The 22,171-nt window shown below is 30.3% G+C and overlaps 1 protein-coding gene across 2 annotated transcripts; it reads right to left on the reverse strand.

Moving 5' to 3' along the window:
• Positions 1-6,826: 6,826 nt before the first annotated feature.
• Positions 6,827-21,985, reverse strand: LOC127708978 (PDZ and LIM domain protein 1-like). Of its 2 annotated transcripts, none has more exons than XM_052214221.1 (9): positions 21,718-21,985; positions 19,226-19,377; positions 17,780-17,918; positions 16,867-17,228; positions 16,263-16,468; positions 13,511-13,616; positions 12,743-12,828; positions 11,703-11,802; positions 6,827-11,325 (listed from the first exon to the last, which is right to left on the reverse strand). In XM_052214221.1, exons 1-9 carry the CDS (start codon positions 21,844-21,846, stop codon positions 11,322-11,324), a joined length of 1,284 nt encoding a protein of 427 aa, XP_052070181.1. In that variant the 5' UTR covers positions 21,847-21,985; the 3' UTR covers positions 6,827-11,321. The 2 variants fall into 2 exon arrangements, with proteins under 2 accessions (XP_052070181.1, XP_052070182.1); XM_052214222.1 differs by having other exon boundaries at positions 16,398-16,468; positions 21,718-21,984.
• Positions 21,986-22,171: the final 186 nt, after the last annotated feature.

Below are 22,171 nucleotides of genomic sequence, written 5' to 3' on the forward strand. Positions count from 1 at the left end.
TGTGGTATGGAAACTTGTGGTATAATTTCAGAGAGATCCATACACTTAAACACGAGTTATTGTCTGGAAGTTACAAAAATGCTTATTTTTGGCCCCTAATTCCTTAACTGTCGGTACCATTACCCCCAAAATCAATCCCAACCTTTCTTTTGTGGTATTGAACCTTATGGTAAAATTTCATAGAGATCCATCTACTTAAACTAAAGTTATTGAGAAGCTTAATATTTCCTTAACAATAGAATGTGATTAAAACATTCAGCTGAGTTATCTCCCTGTAGTGTTATGTACCACCTTAAATGATCTATTTTTCTAACTTTTTATTTTTTTGTTTATATCATACAAAACCAGCGTAAACCAAAATTGACCAATGAAAGCTAGGTCGTCTCCTCTTTTTTGACATATAATTTTGGTACAGGTAGATTTTATTTTGATGTACATTTTGTACATGTAAATAAAAATGACACATAAACATTTTCAATCCTTGTGTGCATTTTAATAGGAGGGGTGAAAATACTACTGTAAATATGCAGACCTGCCAACTATACTTTATGTGGTATATCCCTGATAAGAGGTGTTGACCTGAATTTTGAAATTCTTAAATATATAAACTGAACACCTCAAAACAGGCATTGGGCTATTCCAGAAATAAACCATCCCCCCCCCTATGGAAGACATCAGTTGTGAAAAAAAAAATCCATGGAAATATTTTTCACCATTGCCAGAATTTTCTGGAATTCCAGCATTTGAAATTATAATACTACTTAAAAATCCTGGAATTTTTTTCATGATGCTGTCAATACGTCTGGAAATTTGAGTGTACAGGTCAGAAGCAATACCTATGGAAGACACCAGTTTTTAATTTTTTGTCTGGAATTTATCTGTTTCTGTGTAAATATGCAAAAAAATCCTGGAATTTACTTAGTAATACATGTTTATGCAGCCATAACCAAGAGAAATGTATTTAAAAGTTAAGCGCAAACATATTCCTGACTAAAAACTACATTTTTGTTTGTTTACCCTTGTATTTATGACGTACACCACTATTTCCAGGAGAATTTGTATCCAGCACATACCACACCCTTTTCATATCATATTTTTACTTATCAAAAATGTTTATCTGCCATAAAAGCATATAAATGTATTTATGAACAAATAATAGACCTATAGTATATTAAACAGATGAAAGTTACATTGCCATTTCCTCTAAACACATCAGAATTTCTTTTTAGGATAGTAATGTAGTGTTTTATTGTTACATATTTTATAATGTTTATTTATAAATTAGGTGAAAATGTCAAAATAATTGGATTAAAAGCACAAACAGCAAATTAATAGCTGGTAAGAATGCATGGGAAAATTGATTAAGAGATAATTGATTTGACCACTATTGGAAACATTTACAAACATCAAAAGATTCTGATATCTAATTAGTTTCAGACACTTGTGATTTAAACAGACAAGTTTAAAACTTGACCTTCATCTAAATTTCCAGATTTTATCATGAGATATGTAATGAAGCTTGAAATAGTGACCATGGTGACCAGCTCATCCCTACCACTTATTGAAATTGGATTTCCTGTTTGAAAATGCAAGTTATTCAACAACACTACCTGCTAAAGTTCACTTATGAATGCAATAAGCATTCCATAAAATTTTAAGACCTTGAAATCTTCAAAGACAAAAACATGAACATACTGGTGTTTTAGATATGAAATTCTATTTAAAAAATACAGAAAAATTACCCTATTTGGAACTTTAAATCCTATATTAAAGGCAAAGTTATTCATTTACCTAGAAACACAAACCAGAAAAAAAGACTATTTTATTAACTGAAATTGGTAAAACAAATTCTATCAAAAGTCAAATTCCAAGACAGACAAGATAAAATAAAGAAAAAGAAGGAAGTTGAAAATAGATGTAATGTATCATTCATTACATATTATCATTCTCAAGCAGAAAAACTTCAAAAAGTATTCAGGAAATACTGGCATCTTATTAAAACAGATTCTACAATAGGTGCTATATCCCATTAAAACCTATCCATAGGATTCAAAAGAAATAGAACATTGGTGAATTAGTGAAATGAGCTATAAAATAGTTTGTTTGAACATCACAGTTCCTACAAAATTTCTCACTGTGCAGAACTAATTAATGACCATCATCATTAAAACCACACATGTAAACAAATATTCTTATAAGACAAAATTCTTACCATTAAACATTTAATTCAACATTTATTGAAATAGTTAGAAAATCAGAAAATCAAAATTTAAATTCAAATTCAAATTAACAAATTTTATGAAATTATGAAAAAAAAATAAAAAATAAAACAGTATTAAAAAAAAAAATGAAAAACAGAAGGGTGGTCTCTGCTGAAAGTTTCCCTTAAATTAACACATTTCCGGAAAAACCAAAAACATTGCTACACAGTATTAATGAAAGGCCAGAGAAATGATTTGCACTAAAAATTATAGATAAGGTGGATATTGGATCATATTTCTATGAAATTATCCCAAAACACAGAAAACAATCGTGCGAGTGCTTTGGACACATTTACTTGTTTTACTGAATGAAAAAAAAATCACTGTTCTGCGCATTGTGCTCTAAATTGATCAGAAGAAGTTGTTTAGGTTCATTCTTTCATTCGCTGCAGAAACTATAAATCTTTATATCAAAAGTTGCATATAATACATGTACTAGTTTGCAGTTAGCTTAAAGGATCACCATGGCCCGCTGATTACAAACGATTTAGATGAGATATTGCTCATACTTGGATGTTTGCACTATTCATCAATCATGTTAACTATTTAATAATGTGATTTGTTAAATTAAAATGTTGCTTATTAGCTTAGTGGTAGCTCTATAAGGCGTGACCTCCCTCTAAATACCCATCTGCAGTATGACCCTTATCTCTTGAGTTTAAATTATTGCAAGACATGTTTATATCTTTACTTTAAAAATAAAATCAAAATTTGCTCCAGGTTCTTTCTCTTGATTTAAGAAGAAGCTTCTGTCTAATTTTTATAAGTTTTGTAAAATTTCATGAAGGTTTGACAAAGTTATTCAAGATCTTTCATTTTAATACCTAAAGGTTGACTGCAAAATAATTATTGATAAGTAAATTATGGAAGAATGCATAGAAAAATTATAATTTTTAGTCAACATGTCAGGTATTTATAGAGTATGAAGAATCTTCTTTAAAAGTTTCCTGATATTGCTTAAAGGTTTGAGGACATTATTGATATTTTGCTAAATTCAACCCTAGGCTGTATCTAAATGTTTATTGAACAAAAATAAGGGCTTTAGTGCCCAAGTGTTTTAAGTATTCTAACACTGTATCATTGGCTCATTGCATAGGCGGATCCAGGGGAAGGGACCCCCCTTTGGTGGGAAACATTTGGTTGCTTATATAAGGAATCACTGAAGCATGACTGGAGCAGCCCAACCCCTTAAGTCAGCTAGGTCAGTCAGTGCCCCCCGCCCCTTTTACAAAAAGTTCTGGATCCGCTACTGCATTGGCCTGTCAACTATTCCTACACAAGGCAGTGCCCTCAACTTCAATCATAATTTACTAGGATTCCGATTGTTAGTTTTCCAACCGAAGGTCGTTTTTCTCCGGCTTCCTCCACCAATAAAAACTGACAGCCAGGCCCACAAAATAGCACAATAGTGCTGAAGTGGCATTTAACACCAATCAACATATCAACTATTCCATAATGCTTGACAAAGTTATTGAAGTCTTAAAAAAAGCTTAACCCTCAGACTGTTTAAAAAACCACGTTGTTGATACCAGGCTTAAAATTGTGTACACCAGATAGGGTTCTCTCTACAAAATACTCAACAGTGATGCTTGAATCAAAAAGTTTAATAAAAGACCTAATAATTTATAAATTATGAAGTTATAGAGCATTGGCCCAAAATTCCATAGAGGTTTTGCAAAATACAGCTACGGTAATCTATTCCTGGAATAAAAAAATCCTTAGTATTTTGAAAAAATTAAAGTTTTGTACATGTATACCTTGTTAGTGCAAAATAAACCGTTTGAATGGTTTTACACTAGTAATTTTTTGGGGCCCTTTATAGCTTACTGTTCGGTGTGAGCCAAGGCTCTGTGTTGAAGACTGTACTGTGACCTATAATGGTTTACTTTTATAAATTTTGACTTGGATGGAGAGTTGTCTCATTGGCACTCATACCACATCTTCTTATATCTAATTAGTCCATTCATTGAAGTATTATTATATTCATTTTCCATGGTCCATTAAATGAATGAAATATTGAAAAAAAGAATAAAAATTTCTCTGGATGCTATCTTCATGATCTTTGTATAGAAGAAGTGTCTGTCAGTTAAGCAGAATTCCATGAAGATTTAACAAAGCTTCTGTCGTTTAAAAAAATAGAAATTAACTTAAAAATGAACTTAAATGTTGATGATGCTAGAGTGAAGGATTGCTACATATGTCTAGCTTTGCCGACTAGTGGCAGGCTAGAAAAAAAATAAATAGTTAAACAGGGTATAAATTAGGAATGTCAGGGGTTTTTTTGTGAAAAGAATTTTTATCAACTTTTTAAATTTTCAAAATTTATTTCTTTTAAAAAACATCAGTCATTTCTTATTCATATCCATTTTCCATATCTTAGTTATATTCTTTCGTGTGAAAATAAAACACTAACCACAAATACTCAACTTTTACTATTGCCTTGTATTAAGACTATTATTTTTAAAAAAAAGGGGGGGATCTTCTTAATGTAAATTCAAAAGTCAGTAGACAGTTTTCCACTGATTCTGATAACAATCTATTTATTTGTAGCAGTATTTTGCAAACCATAGTAGAGTCATAGTCCACAGCTGGTCATTTCTGGTCAGTCTTCTACAATATTGTGGTAATTAGACAATTTCCTGCTGTGAAGACAAACAAGTGTGTTTGAATAAATGATGTATCAATTATCTGTTAATTGGTCAATGTTCTGGCTATTTAGCTGAAGTGACCTAAAATCTGGCATTAGTTGGTGTTATAGGACAAACCCTAAATTTCATCATAAAATTTAGGATATCAAATTGCACAATTTATTGGTGTTAATTAATCCTTTAATATATATGAAAAGGGTGAAAAATACAGATTTTAATACATAACTTGGTTGAAATTATCATCTCCTTGATTATATATATTACATCACAAGTGTCTGAAGCTACATTTAATCATATGTCAAGATATATTTTTGATGTGTTAACAAAGGTCATTAAGGCATTCAATATTTATCAAACCATGAAAGTATTATATTTAATATATAATACTTTCATGATCAAACCAAATTTTCTCTGTTTTTATCTTTCCATGTGATATAATTTTCCACTAGTGAGTAGTCATATATGCTATTAATCCAATTATTGTGACATTTGCACCTAATTAACATTCAACAGTTTTGTATATATATATGAAACAATTCAAGATAGAATATAGGTTGCACTTCTGTAAATAAAGACAATGCAATTTCCCATAGGAACTACGGGTACCTTTACAGCTAAAACTGTGCCTCTTGTACTATGAAGTTTCGTAACAATTTAATTATATCCTGAAATGGAAAGTTGTTGATACATGTATGTACTACTATTTTATTCAAAGGTCAAAACAAAGGGCTGTGCAGCATATACTTTTAATATTTACATGCACGAACTTCTAAAGAGTTTAAACAAATAAATACTAAATTCTGTAGTATCTCTACCCCACAAAATCATATCTGGGAACTAGTACATACCAGAGACATATAATACAGTCTCTGTACATACACAAAACAAAATATCTACTAATAATATATATATATCTCTCCAAAAGAGACAGTCTGTGAAAAAGCTTTAATTACAAAGTGCAACTTATAAAATGAATTAAACAATATTTTGAATGCTCCTGCTCTTTAAATTTAAACTATACTATCACTGTATCAAAGTTTTGTCCCCTCCCCCATTATTTGAAGTCTTTTAAGAGATGAACATACATAGGGAATTGATCAGAACTCTTGTGTTTTATACCTGGAAATAATGGGTTGCAAAGTATTTCTGTTCTGGAAATTCTTAACGACTACCAGTAAAAATTATGTGGAAATTACTCTACCCTTTGGAAAATTCATGGAATTTCTTGTGCACCAATAGACGAGAAGTTTGGAAATTTTTTGTGCAGATTGGAAATTTGTCTGGAATTTTAGAAAAAATTGAGAAAAAAAAATCTGGAATTCCAATGTCTTCCATAGGGGGGGGGGGGGGATGGATTATTTCTGGAATAGCCCATTCAAATGACTTAAAATGGTATTTAAGCACATACATACTCATTTGAACAAAATAGTAGTAGATTTAAAACACTTATGATAATGTAAGAGGGGCATTGGGTCCTCTTGCACTTATCCCCCATGGAGATTTTGAGAAGTTGGCAGGTATAAATCTGTTAGTCGGGAATCTGATGTTCAGTAGTTTGTTGATGTGGTTCATAAGTGTTTCTTGTTTCTCGTTTTTTATATAAATTACACCCTTCGTTTTCCCCATTTGAATTGTTTTACACTAGTCATTTTTGGGGCCCTTTATAGCTTGCTGTTCGGGGTGAGCCAAGGCTCCGTGTTGAAGACCGTATTTTGACCTTTAATGGTTTACTTTTACAAATTGTGACTTGGATGGAGAGTTGTCTCATTGGCACTCATACCACATCTTCTTATATCTATAGCTGCATATTGAACTCTCAACATATTTTTTGAAGTGTAGACGAGTTTCTATCTCATTGACCTATACCAAATATGCCCTATGAATAATATCTTACATACAGTGCTGATGGACATAATACAACTTTTCATAAACTTTATTCCAACAAATAGATAAGTGGTGTAAAGCAGTATACAAAATAGCAGATCTAAGTATTGCAGGGTATAATAACAACATTCATCACATTCTAAAAATAACTATACACAAATAACCTTTAAACTCATTGAAGGTATTATTTAAATAAGACGCAACTGAAAAAGACTATACATCATTACATGTATTCTATATAAACAATAAATTTGATACAGATTTAGAAGGCATTCAACCCAACTAAAACTGACCCACAAAATTGAAGGGAAAAAAAATATAAATTTTCGATATCAGTCATTATTATGAATATAATTTTTCAACATTCATTCCATATTTTCAATATTAACCTATAAGCATTTCTTCATAAATATAATGCCATGATACAGAACTTTATGCTGTATGCATCAATGTGCATAGATGATATGCCGATTAAAGATCTAGTGATCACTTGAGCAACTAAAAAAATCTGGATGACTAACATTACTGTATCCCTGTCTGCTGTGAGACAGAGAAAAAAGTATCACGAAAAAACAGTATACAAAAATAGTGTATTTTTTACTGAAGGCTACAATGTGCTGCATGTATATTTCAGATTTGTGTGTAAAAATATATAAATAATCTAATCTTCTAAATATACTACAACTTCTAATGTTCTAATCTAAATATACTACAAACATTTAACTATAAAAATAATTTTAAGCACCTTTACAGGAAGTGCCCATATGGGACATTGCATATAAATGTAAAAATTACAAAATAAAAAAAAACCACTTCAAAATGAAATAAAATATCTATTCTGGTAAACAAACAACTGAACCTTGCTATGGTAATTATATATACATTGTTGGCAGTTTGGCATGTCTGACACAACATCTAGATCAATCTTTTTGGTAAATGCATGAAAACCTACCTTTTCTTTGCATCAAAATATTTATTCTTTACAAACAGAAGAATAATGAAAATCCTGCTATTATGTAAATGTTGTATTTTATAAACAGTAATCCAAAGGAAAGGAGAAGGTCCGGTAAGGGTCAATTTTGGCCTAAATTTGAAGTACATCTGAAGAAAGATTTTTGACATTTTTTAAACACTTAAGTGTCTACTTCAGTCGATTCAATTAGTTCAGGTAAAAGATTTGAACTGGTTTGGTCATTATAGACACTTAAATTCAAGCATAAGTATGAAGAATCTCTTAAATATGCCACAAAACATCACTTTTCAGATGCTTTTTGTCTAAAATGGAAGTGGTCGCATTCGTGTTCAGTCTCAACCTTTATCTATGTTATGTATTGTCATCAAATACAACATATATTTAAATGTTAAGACTGAACACAAGTGCAGCAACTTTTATTTTAGACAAAAACCGTTTAAAAATTAGCATAAATGCTAAAATTGTGAAGATTTCAGTGACTTTGCATGAATTAATGATGCTAGTACCTAATGCATGTGCATTGTATTGTCAAAAACAGCCCTTATTTATGAAACAAAATTATTCTACTTTCAAATAAATAGCTCAAAGTTTACATTTTTAACAAATTTTTAAAATGCTATATTTTGGGTCCAAAAAGGGGTCTTACCAGGCCTTATCCTTTATGTTTTTCAATTTTTCACCACATATGTTTCATCATAACAATGAGGTTTATCAACAACCTCACTTTTTCCATGTCCAACATCTAACATATTCTTAGTAGGTAAACTTTCCTTTTCTCAAACTAGTTTTAGATAAAAGTGGACATTTCAAAAGAAATACTCTGCAAAATAAGGACTAAAAGAGATTTTTCACAACAAAATAGAGCAAGGTTCAACTGTACTTCTATTAAACATATAATATCTTCTAACATACAATCACGTCTTTCACTCCAATTACACATTACACAGTGTGTGAAAATACCATTGGCAATTGATTATTTAATAAAAGTTCACAAAACTCTGTGCTATTTGTTCTTCTATTACTCATATTGTCTGTAATCGAAATTGACCTAGATTTAAGTATCTGTATCAACTAGTTATTTATTACAGATACTAATCCAATCTTACCATGTGACTCGAGTACGAAAAGTACAACAATAGATACTGAATTGTCAATAGTATTTTCACATCTGGTGTAATGAAATAAATTTACATATTAAAATAAGAATAGTTAAAAAAAAAAATCAACAGAATACTTTCATTTCTTTACATGAATCAATGCCCTGTTTCAAGTAAAAGTACCCAATAACATAACAAACACAAAAAAATGGAAACAGACACCAAAAAGAAAGCAATAATTTGTTGAACAGCTGCATGATGGTTGAAATGACCTTTAAATAAAATATTGAAACATTTCAAGTAAAAATGTATTTATAATATAAATATTTAACAGTCTTTTTTTGTACCGTTGTATGATACAACTTGTGTCAGTCTCTGATTAACAAAATATACTTCAGATATCTCTCAATTTACAATCCAGTCAACTGTTTCACAAAACAATCTGTACTTACACGTACTTCAAGTCTTTTGAAATTGAAACTTTCTACCCAAAAGTATGTTACAAACAAAACAGTGTACATATTAAATACTCAAAAAAAGGGCGAAAAGATGAAAGTGGGGGGACAAAATAGAACTGACCACTCCAAAAAGCTCAGTATAAACATTCATTCACACAATATGTCTGTAGAGAATTTTTCTAAAAACTTCTAAAAAAAATACCCGGTACAACCCGTAGGAACTAAAAAAGGCATATAACGTTCATATTTCTTAAAGATATAGGCATTCTAGAGGCTAGTTCATAAATAAGTCTACTCAGTATTTTTATATGGAGTTTTGTAAGAGAAGAGAAATGTCCCCAGAGTAGTATTCAACTTCATTTGTAGAACAGAATCTTCAAATTTGAGAAAAAAAATTGAAGCCATAAAATATGATATGCATTACTTTTTATTATGTTAGGTGATAGCATGTTGTCCTGATTTTCCAAACATTAAAAACATTGCACATATCTATAAATGAGTCTGACTAGTCAAGAAAGATAACTCTTGCAAAAAAGAATTGAAATGGGTGATGACAGTTAAGAGGTCAATTCTCAAATGAAATGTTTGAAGATACTACTAAATATCCTGGATATAGCTTTTTTAAAACAGTTTTAACCCTCTACACTCACTCCATTACAAATGAAGCCCCCCTCAAGTAGAGCATCAATCACGTATTACCCCGATATCATCCACCATACATATAATGTACAATTTCCCTTAATTGTTCCTCGTTCATACATATAAACATTCCCCAGAAATATCTGCTTATGTTTGCATGACTAATATTTCCAAACTTATAATACATGTATAACAATATCATTATTGAATATATTCCGCCAGGGAATATTAAGTCATAATATCATAGAAACACAAAAATATAGTTTTAGTTATAATATCGCATTATACAGTAACATAAAAAACTGACCAAAATTTGTATTGTATCACAGCTTAACATTAGTATACATGAAGTTTGAAGGCAAATTTCCTAATTCAAACTTAACCTGAACACAAAAAAGTAATTTTATCAAAAAATAATTGTCTGTGTACCTACACAGCAAGCAGTAAGCAAAGTTTTTTTTATAAAAAAATATATTGCAGTGCATGAAAATCTACTCTAGTAAATATTGAAAATGAATAAATATCTACTTTAACAAAATACTATAAATCAGTTTATTTTTTTGTGGAGTCTGAATTTTGTCAATTCAAATGGCTGAACCTGTTCGTGAAGTATTATTTCCTAGTTATTCTTGGTATTTATTCAAATCTGCTTCAAAGATAAAATTTACATGACTGGATATTTATGCAGTTCTGTTTGCAAATTTATCGTTATTGTGAAATATTAGCCAAAAAAAAAGTTCTTTGCAAAACTTTTCCTCTTTACAATAAAAGTTATCAGTACATATTTCTATATCTTAGACAATCTTTGACTTGCTTGGTTTACCAATACGCATGAAATCTATGAAAATTGGTTTCCCACGAATAATAATGCATCCACAGTATTAGACATCCACAAAGTCCTTACAAAAAAACAACCAATTATAATTATGAATCTATAAACCTTCTACTATTTTTTGAACGCCTTGGTCTTCTATCAAGGACACATACTTTTAGAGGAAATCTGTAACTTATTGTGGATTCATTATTATTCGTTGGATCCCAATTTTCGTGGATTTCGTGGGTACAGATGAACCACAAATCTAAATGTTCAACGAATTACAAATTTTCCATCAGGTTGTATGCAGACATGGGCCAAATTATGAAATCAAATGTCCACGAAAATACAAGTTTTCATCAATCCATGATAATTGGTACCCACGAAAATAAATGAATCCACAGTAACTCTTTAAAATTTTCACAAAGGTATAAATACATATGAGCATAAATATACAAATCTGAGCATTCTGTAAATCAGATCATATTTGTAGATATCTTCTGGGAATCACACTGCAAAGTCTTACACAGGTTTTAACCAGGACTGTTTATCTGAAATAAAGAAAGGAAAGAGAAGGTCATAAATGAAGGTATGTGTTATGTCACAAGACATGACAAATAACAGCTCTTAATCTCGAAAAATGTTACCTGTAAACAATTTGGACAAAATCAATCCTTTGAGTAACCATATGTTCCCAGTAAACGAAACTTTGTTACATTTTTATCACTTATTTCTCTTTTAAATTATAAGTGCTAGAACTCACTCATTATTAATTTTCAAAATAATTATTAGCTATCACCAATATAATTTCATGATAACATTTCTTAATTTATGTTTATATTTGTTTTTCAACTACATCCTTCTATCATTTGGTGATTTACAATTATTTCCGATAAACAACATTAATTTTGTGTTTTATCAAGCTTACCGATAAATAACATCAGCTTGTCTCATGTTTGGACCAGGGGCTTCTGCTCTTTGTTTAGCATGGATTTCACAGAATAAACAACCTTCTATCACAAAATAACCTGAAAAATTAGATACAGATACACATCAGAAATACCCAATATGCAATACATTATTAGAGTTTACCCAATATGCAATACATTATTAGAGTTTACCCAATATGCAATACATTATTAGAGTTTACCCAATATGATATACATTATTAGAGTTTACCCAATATGATATACATTATTAGAGTTTACCCAATATGATATACATTATTAGAGTTTACCCAATATGATATACATTATTAGAGTTTACCCAATATGCAATACATATATATTTTTAGAGTTTACCCAATATGCAATACATATATATTTTTAGAGTTTACCCAATATGATATATATTATTAGAGTTTACCCAATATGATATATATTATTAGAGTTTACCCAATATGATATATATTATTAGAGTTTACCCAATATGATATATATTATTAGAGTTTACCCAATATGATATATTATTAGAGTTTACCCAATATGCAATACATATATATTATTTGAGTTTACCCGATATGCAATACATATATATTATTAGAGTTTACCCAATATGCAATACATATATATTATTAGAAAAAAACTCATCAAGGATACCAGGCTTATAATTTTGTTTGCCACATGTGCCTTTCATCTATAAACTACTCGTTTATGATGCTTGAATAAAAAAAGTTAGAAGGCTAAATGAAAGACAGAAAAACAGAAAACAGTAAAACCTATTGGTCATATGTTGATAGATGACCAGTGGCGGATTCAGTCGGGAGTACAGTCTGCCTGGTCCCCACTAATTTGAAAATATATAATTTTTTAGCATTTAATTGTCCAATTTTTCTCTCGCCTCGTTACAATTGCTGATACTTCTTGTTTTATGGAATTATGCCTCCCCTTTCAAAAATTCCTGATGACACATGTAAATAACAATCTTATAGAGAAATAAAAAAAGTATGGTCTATATGTTTGTTCTTACCTTTCTGTTTTAGATTTACACCACAAGAAGTACATGTAAAACACTGTGCATGGTATGGCTGTCCTTTGATCTTTACAAATACACCACTGAAATAAAACATAATTTATCATTTCAGAATCAAATGCATTCTGGGTAATATGGACACCAAAATACAGTGTTCTCCCCAGAGCCTTTTAGCATTGTGGTATTGTGATACATGTAGTATACTCATTGATTTTGCTTGAATTGGAAGCAGCCTCTTCCTATATGAAGGTATACACAGACGTGTTGCTGGAATGGGTCCCTTTTTTGTCAAATAAATCAATGGGTTGCAATTCCACACAGCTAAAATGTCAATGGGTCAGTTATTTTTATCTTTCTATTAGATATCTGTATACATACTATTTTATCCTTGTAAATCAAATTAAGATGTCAAAAATTGTATATGTGATAACTGAGAAATATATCAATGGGTTCCACTTTTGCCATAAAATATATCTATGGGTAGTGATTTTCACAAGATTTCAATACATGAACAATTGTATCACAAAATATCAGAGTAAGCGCTTAAATTTTTGCCAAGAAGATGTATGCATATGAAGTAAGTTTTTTTGGTAAAGGATGCAATAATGAATTTTAAAAGTAGATTGTCATGTGCTAATTCATGCTAAATTTTCTAATTTTTATGTTATTTCCTACTTGTACTGTCCTTTTGTTCAAAGTTAAAATATACTAAATGAGTAAGTTTACAGTATTTAAAACTGTACATTGCATTCTGGGAATACTCACCTGACCATATTTCCACACTTTACACAGTGCATTGATTCTTGCTTCGGTGACTGGTTTTGTGAGGGATCAAACTTTGGTGCTGTCACTGATCTAAATCCACTAGGTCCTAAAATAGTTTTTTTTTATAATTTTAATACAAAAAAATTCTACAGAACTGTCATACAATTTCTAACATCAGTTCCTATGTTGTCCCACATCTTATGACATCCCTCTCAAGGGAAGCAACTCTTCCCATAGGGTCAGCTTAACTAGCCTGTCTCTCTCAAGGGAAGCAACTCTTCCCATAGGGTCAGCTTAACTGTACATAAATAAGCGGCAGTAATTTCTTGGTAAAATAACTTCTTACCTGATGACATCTTTATCGAGATTTAAATTTGCTAAAGAGGATTGACCTTAAAAGAGGCAACTATATAAAGAAATAATAAGAAATATAAGTTTAAACTGGTTGGACAACTAAATTACATTCAATCACAGTGGTCAAGAATTTATTTACTTGGCAGCAATTTGAATTTTCAAATTTAAAAAATACATTTTTTTCTAATAAAAAAAACAGAACCAAGCAACAACCATTACTTTTCAAAATCTATTCATTGCCAATACTACAGACACATATTATATTTGAACTGTCTGAGTTTAAAACAATGCAGATATACAAGTAGCTGTCAAGTTGACTTTTAACACTTAGAAGTATATGGGTCAACAGTGAATATTGTTGTGCAAACATTTACCGGTAGTTGATTCACCTTCCGTGAATTAAAGTGACCACAAATATTGCACAGTGATGGTACTTGAGATTATCTTTAAGTGAAGTTTAAAATCGACAAGCCTAACAATTCAGACACAATTTTTGAAAACAAATATCATATTTTCTTATCACACATCATAGCATTTAAATTTTCTAGGGTGATGATAGGAGGGTTTTATAGACTCTAACCTTAACAATAACACATATTTCTTTGTTTATTTTATTGAAAATTGTTATAGTAAGCATTAAATAACAGACATTTATATCTGTAATATTGTAAAAGACATTGATCAAGATAAAAATTATCAAACAAAAACTTTAACTTTCATCTAAATAAAAGTTTATAATGTACAAATTATAGGAATATTTTTTTTTTTTTTTTAAATTGGACTTCAAAGAAACTATAGGCCTACACGATCCTTAATTGCTCCACTGACTAGCAGATCCTTTTCTTACATAAATGACCTCTTTAAAATTGTAGCAGTCGGTCTTTACTTTGGGCTTGAGCATTCCAGATGAAGGTTAATCCAGAAATGTGCTTTGGACACACCAAATCTATAAAAGTATATTTTCACTTTAGTAGTGGGCACTGCAGACCCAATGCCAGCAAAAATCTGATCAGGTCAATATTTTTAAAATTATTTTTAAACATCAGTTAAATGCTAAAAAATGTTTTTCAGCATTCCTGTCTGCAAAAAGTCTGGAACTATTATATTTATAGTATTATAATCTTTATAAGAACTGATCCTTCAAGATCAGCAATATTTTCCATTCAATACATGTAGGCATCTCCAAATTGGTCATACCAGACCTGCAACCTTGGGAGGTTTGGAGGGCAACCTTGCAAACTGATGTCTCATTTCAAAGGACCTGTGACTTGTCACCATTAAAAATGTTCAAAACCAACTCTTAAATTTGCTTAAAAGTTACCTGGTGACCTCAGGCAATTTAAAATTTTGAATTGCTTTCTATGAAAAATTCCTATCAGGGTTTAGTTCAGATATTTCCTTTGTTATTTCGAGGAAAGGATGAAAACATGGAAAGTTTGTGACATTGTGACAATCAATCTATATATCCTCTGGATCTCTGAGAATAAAACATTGATTGGCTTTCTTTGTAAGTAATTGTTTGTAACTCTTTGGAAGAAAAAAAAACTAACAGTTAATACATATACAAAACAATAAAACACACCCATGCATTCTGAAAATTCAACAAACAAAGTCAAGGGTCAATAATAACACCAGAAATCATTCTAGGTTAACCAGTTTTCTTGCTAGTGGTCAATCTACTTTCATGTTACCAAAAGGCATTTAAATCAAAAAGTTATATATTTTTCAGGGTTTTTTTACAAAAATTTCTACATGGAAACTCAATTAGATGTTAGGCAATGTCACCTGAATTAGGCTGTTTCAATTAGTCAATATCAAATACAATTATTTTAGTAGATCTTATATAAAAAAAAATTCTGAACAGACCTATTGCAAGAAAATTGGTAAACACCTATATGGTTTCTACTGTAACTGTTAATCATCCTGACAAATGAGACGATACCAATAGGATGAAAATACACACATAATGGCATGCCTTTATTACCATAGTTGTTGATCAAAAGACAAAAATGCAATAAGTATTCATGTCATTTCAGGAAAAGCTGCAAAAGATGTGATCAAAATGTAAAATGTGAGTTCTAATAATCTTGTTGCCTTTGGGCAAAAATAAAAGAATTCAACAAGATTCTTAGTTCACAGTATGTCTGATATTCTGTGGACAATAGAATTAAAAACAAAGATTTGTTTAGTCATCAGATTATTTTTTTCTTACTGTGACAAGATTTTCATTCTGGCTTTAATGGCTAACTAAATTCCTGACTAATTACAGTTTTTCAATGATTTGTTCATTGCCAAGTTTCGAATTTCAAATAATGAATTCAAATCTGAAAAACTCAAAATGATAACCGCGAATTAGGGAACCTTCACAGTAAAAACTTTGAGAAAACTAACAACATACTTTCCAAATCTGGATTAGTATTAATAATTTCATGCTGATTATTGTCTTCACACTTCACACTGTTAGAGTTGTCGTCTGCTGTTTCAGGTAAGGGAGCATGCTCAGTGAACTCTGTGTCATCATCATCATCATCACCTGTGTCTTCTGGCAATGGCTGATATGTTCCACTTATTTTCATTCCTACAGGTGCATCTTCAACGTCTAAGCTGTAAAAACAAAAAGTAATATTACATATTTCATACCTTACGGCTTACACCATAAGACATTACCCTGTTCACAAATTTTCTTGAAATTTGTCAATCCACCATTTTAGAATTTAAAGGATAATGGGTAAATTCAATGTCTGTACAGTACACCAAATTTATCACAACGCTATATCATTGGTTAGATATCCATTGTTTAGGACTTTTATAACCTATCAAAGTGTTAAAGTTAATAACAGACTTTAACCATCAGATTTAAATCAATTGATTAGTGCACAAAATGTCACTCAAGTATGCATTAGATCAATTTACCTTTTACACAAGGTAAGACAAAAACTATTTTTAAAATTTTACAGTGAAAAACTGACCAATCAAATAATCCTATTAATTAAATATCTTACTTTTCCATTTCTTTCTGTATTCCTTTTGTCTGGACATCGTAACTTTCAGCAATATGAGGAGCAGAATACAAGCCTATTGGGGAATTAAATTGAGCATGGACAACTGTGGGAACAGGTGCCTTTGGTGATGTAGGACTCATTGGCTGACGTTGTTGTTGTGGTGGTGGCCTATACTGTTGCTGCTGTTGTTGTTGTTGTTGTCTATATTGCTGCTGTTGTTGAGGGGGTGGTTGATAATGTTGTTGTTGAGGGGGTGGTCGATACTGTTGCTGTTGGTATTCTGGTCTTGGCGGTTCATACTGACTTGATTGTCCAAATGGTTTGGCTGAACGATTGTGGCTACTTCCTATTTTTAATGACTCCTAAATTTATAATAAATTGAAATATTCATGATTTTTTTTTAATGTTTTGTGTAGATTGTCTAAATGAATTACAGATGATAAATTAGTACATTGGACTATTACAGTGTCATATATGGATGTGGAATTGTACATGGGTAGATTTTGAAAAGACCTATTTTAATCAGTTAATTGTCACCACAAATTAAATATAAACTAAAAAAATACAAAATTACATGTTATAATAAGTACTATACTTCATAAAAGAAAGGTATCTGATTGCATTTTCTACTTTTGGATATTTCCTTATTTCTTTTGAACATTTCTAATTGATTTTCTAAATTCCCTTTCTACTATTTTTTTTTTAAATCAGGAATTTGTATAGTAAATATGTTTAATGATATAAAGAAAAAATAGTTGCTATTTTAATCTAATTGTATTGTCATTATAAGAAGTAAATTTAATAACAAGTTTAAAACTGTAATGTACCTAACTTACACTAATATTTAAAATGAACTGTAACTAAAAAAACAAATCCCTTAAGATATTCTAAAAGTTACTAAATGCATTTATACCAGTGGTCCATCTCGGGTGAGGTCTGTTTTCTGAACTGCTGTAACGGTATCTCCAGTAGCTGTCTTTATCTGACGTAATTCTTGTGGACGTAGATCTGACAAGGCTGTAACTTTTGGTTTCCATACTTCTACAGCACCTCTGTAAATAAAATAGTTCATGTGATTATTGTAAATTCATTAAATAATGATAAAATCAATCCTCACTTATATTACATTGTATTATTCCAAAAGTTGTCTCCCATATGAAATATGCATCAAGAGTTATCTCTATTTCCCAGTTTGGGAACATTGAATATTCTAAAAAAATAATTTGTATGACAGTCGCAGATGGAAAAATAGTAGTGAATAATAATTAATTAAATTTTCAAATGTCAATTTAAAACTTCAGAAATCTATTTCATAATGTCCAAAAGCTTCTTTCAACATGTTCTGAGCTGCATGAAAGTTTTTGACCAAAATGGAAATACTTCTTTCTGAGTTTAAAATTAAAAAAAGTGGAAATTAATTCTTCAACAACAAAAAACATATTAATGCGTGCTATTGAGTATCTATCAGGGGATAAAATGCAGAGGTCTGAGGCCTGGTTCCTTAAGTTTGATTTAAGGACCCTTTCATAATTTTACCATTCAAACTCAAAGTCTGATGAATCTTTCACACATTCTATTAACTTGCTTGAATAATAATTAATATAAATTGTACATGAAACAGCTAATAATTTGCTTGATATATCAAAGTATTGCAATGACTTTTTATTAAAAGAGGAGCCATGTACAAAACAATAACTGGAAACATAGACTGTGTTCAAAGAACAAAAGTTTGAATTGCTTAGATACAACTGAGATCAAAAGGTAAACATAAATTTTTACAACATATATGACATCATATATAGCTCCTCCCAGATTCATGTATTCATACATTTTTGGTTTCATTTTTTTTAGTTTGAGCGTTCCTGATAAAGGTAAATCCAGAGAAGCACCAAATTTTGAGCATTCCTGATAAAGGTAAATCCAGAGAAGCACCAAATTTTGAGCATTCCTGATAAGGGTAAATCCAGAGAAGCACCAAATTTTGAGCATTCCTGATAATAAAAGGTAAATCCAGAGAAGCACCAAATGTATAAAGTGTTAATTTCATTATAAGACAGCAGAATATTTCATCATTCTGCTTTTGATATTAATATGTTTACCTTAACTTTAATAAATTTGTGTGTGCAACACAAAATTCAATTGTAGAAAATTAGCAAGTAATGCTTTCATTTTGGCCAAGAAGTTGAGAGAATTTGTATGGTAAAATGTTTAAGGTTAAGTTCGCAAACATTTTTAGAAAGTTGATAACCGACTGTTTTATCTCTTTCCTCAGACCATAACTATGACACTTATCATATTAATGATCAAAAGAAGCAAGAAATATATCCCATAAATATCAATTACATTATGAAATTATTACCTGACTACAGTCATGTATATTTCATTGCCAGATCTGATCATTTCCATCTTGGCTTGTTCATGCGAAAGCTGATCTGTGTTGGCATTGTTAATAAATAGGATACCATCCCCTGCCTGCAAACCTGCCCTATCTGCAACACTGTTTGGATTTACCTGAAAAGAAAACAAATATTTTAGCCTACCATGATGATGGAACTTGCCTGTGGTTATGCAGGATATATAGAATACACAACCTCTGTTGGGGGAAGACCACACTAGTCCTAACATGAAAAAGACCCCTTAGGACCCTTTTAATGATTGGGCTCATCAGGAACTTAAATGTTTCAATCTGCTTCAAAAATTTAAAGACCAAAATATTGGGTGTTTTAACTTATCTGTTAACATTACATAAATCTGTGCAAAATCTCTTGGAATAGTGAAATATATTTCTTCATGAAGAAAAGAATGGTTCATAAAAAGCAAGGAAGCATTAGGAATTAATCAGAGCAAAAAATGATTTTTAAAAATATTTAAGATACACCATATCGGGGCCCATACATGCCATATGACTTACATCAGGCCAAATTTAAAAAGAAGTATTGTTTGTCCCAAATTTTTGAAGTCCACTCTAAATTTGACTTAAGATGCAATGTTAAAACTATCATTAATTTATATGATACAAAAAATAAATTATTGACCCTTAAATGTATCTTACTTTACAGCTGTAAGTCCTAAAACAGGAGAAACAGACTTTTGTTTTGCTTTCTTCCATTCAATGTAATGAAAAAATTACAATGCATTCTTTAATAATATATAACCAAAACTTTTCATGAAATATATATATATATATATATAATATTCCCTCTTTTACATGTTGTTGCAATTCAGTAAAGTATAAATTACTCCTCTTTAAGGTCGATATTTAAAAAATCATACACATGGTACAACAAGTTTTAACTCAACAATTTCAAAAATGTTTTATTTATATTTTCTTCTCTTGTTTACATATAAATAATCAATGGTTGAAAATTTAGAGATATTTTCCATAACAATAATCTTCAGGAATTTAATACATTTACTCGCTCAATAGAAAGAAATGTAGAACAATGCTTAGATCTCTATAAACAAATCAAACATTATACCTTAAGATAGGTCTGAGGGTCTAAACTAGCTGTTGTCCAGAACACAAACTATTTTAAATGCCATACTACTAGTCATTATATATTAAGGAACAATTCATTCTAATTTGAAAAAAAATATGAAGATATTATAAACATGATAACTTTACTTTTTTCAAAGAAAAACTTTATTTTTGACTACTAAACTGTAAAATGAAAAGTGGTTTTTACTAACTAAATGCTTCTGTGACAGCTATATAAAAATTTGAAAAGAATTGATCAGAGATAAGCGAAAAAAACACACAAAAAAAACATAACACTGATGTTTTCAAATGCAAAATTATGTTTCCATATTTAATTATTATCAAACAAAATTCCGTTATTATTAAGTACTACATTACATGTTTATTATTATTATTAATGTATTACATGACACAGATGTTCAAAATCGTCATCCAAATCATGTTGGCCTTTGTCAAACTTTGTATGATACATGTATGACTTATACTTTATCATTCATAACCTTTGGGTTAATAGCTTTCAAATGTAAGCAGTAATTACATGCAAATCTTTGAATATCAAATTGAATTAGATATATACATGTACTCCATATGCAGGTGATGCTGGAATAAAATGGAAATGAAATGATTGAATTGGTCTTATTGGCTTTAAATATAGGAACCAGATAAAAACAATCAACATTATCTATATTTCTAATTTTTCAACAAAAAAAGTTGTCTTTTCTTTTCATTTCATAAAAAAAAAAACAGCAGGCCAAATTGCACACATCTCTTAATTGATAATTTTTTCTGACAGTTTACTTGTGACATTCACCCCAATTAAATTAATTAATAATAAGTAAATAATAGCCTTCTAGAATATCACAATTAATATTAAAGACTATATTGTATATATATATATCAGTGCCCCACTTCATCCCCAATTGTAGCAATATCTATACTACAAAATTGTAAATATGATCCAAGCAAGTATTTGTATATTTAAAACATGTTTGACATTACATGTATTACTATACAGACTTCATTCATTATACAATACACCTGTATGTAACATACATGACCTTATATGGGAGTCAGTGAAAGTGATACCCTTCTGCTATTGGCTGGATGCCTGTTTTCATTATTTTTAATGCACATATGTGTTTTCTTTGTAAATTTTATAATGATTTCACATATGAGCACATGCACTGAATATAAATGAGTCTTTTTTCATTAATATTAACTTTTTGAGTTATTGTTACAAGTGCCTTCGAAAAAAAAAGTTTTGCCTCCAAACACCTTCACACTTTATCTTCCATTAATCACTGGATATTCTAACTAAAGGTTACTTTCTTTAATTGTCCTATTTACTCTGATTTAAATCAACGTTTACCTACCGACTGTACAGACAGTGGAATGTTAAAATCCGTGCCACCCTGCAGACGAAATCCCCATGACACACCCGAGTCCCGTCGGCTTAATCGAATGGTCAAAGTTTCAGCAGGTCTATATTCCACGTTAGACATCTTGTCAAATTGTCCTAAGTATACAGTTTTCCCAACACTAATATATTCAGAGGGCAGCTAGTGCAAATACTAAGATGCACCTTATATCGGAAAACATTAAGAAATAGTGCTGTGTATTATGGTCTCATTTCTTTTCGGTACCGTGTAATACCGTAAAAAAACTTATAACCAAATAGACCAGTAATATACCATAACGGGCAACGAAAGACCCTGTTTAAAAAATGTAAATATAAAACGAACAAAAGTAATTTTCGTATAGTTATTTCCAAGATTACTCATTAATAAAATAATGAAATTTACGTTAGATTCATTCATAACTAACTGC

The sequence above is a fragment of the Mytilus californianus genome, unplaced genomic scaffold (genome assembly GCF_021869535.1).
Source record: "Mytilus californianus isolate M0D057914Y unplaced genomic scaffold, xbMytCali1.0.p SCAF_7, whole genome shotgun sequence".
NCBI classification, from domain to species: domain Eukaryota; kingdom Metazoa; phylum Mollusca; class Bivalvia; order Mytilida; family Mytilidae; genus Mytilus; species Mytilus californianus.

What these genes read in the sequence shown, in the direction of transcription:
- LOC127708978 (XM_052214221.1), bottom strand. Translation starts at nt 21,846, where the DNA reads ATGTCTAACGTGGAATATAGACCTGCTGAAACTTTGACCATTCGATTA. An exon ending in TACTAATCCAGATTTGGAAA is followed by an intron (nt 13,617 to 16,262) that starts GTATGTTGTTAG and finishes AAACTATTTTAG; the next exon opens with GACCTAGTGGATTTAGATCA. An exon ending in AAGTGTGGAAATATGGTCAG is followed by an intron (nt 12,829 to 13,510) that starts GTGAGTATTCCC and finishes GTTTTATTTCAG; the next exon opens with TGGTGTATTTGTAAAGATCA.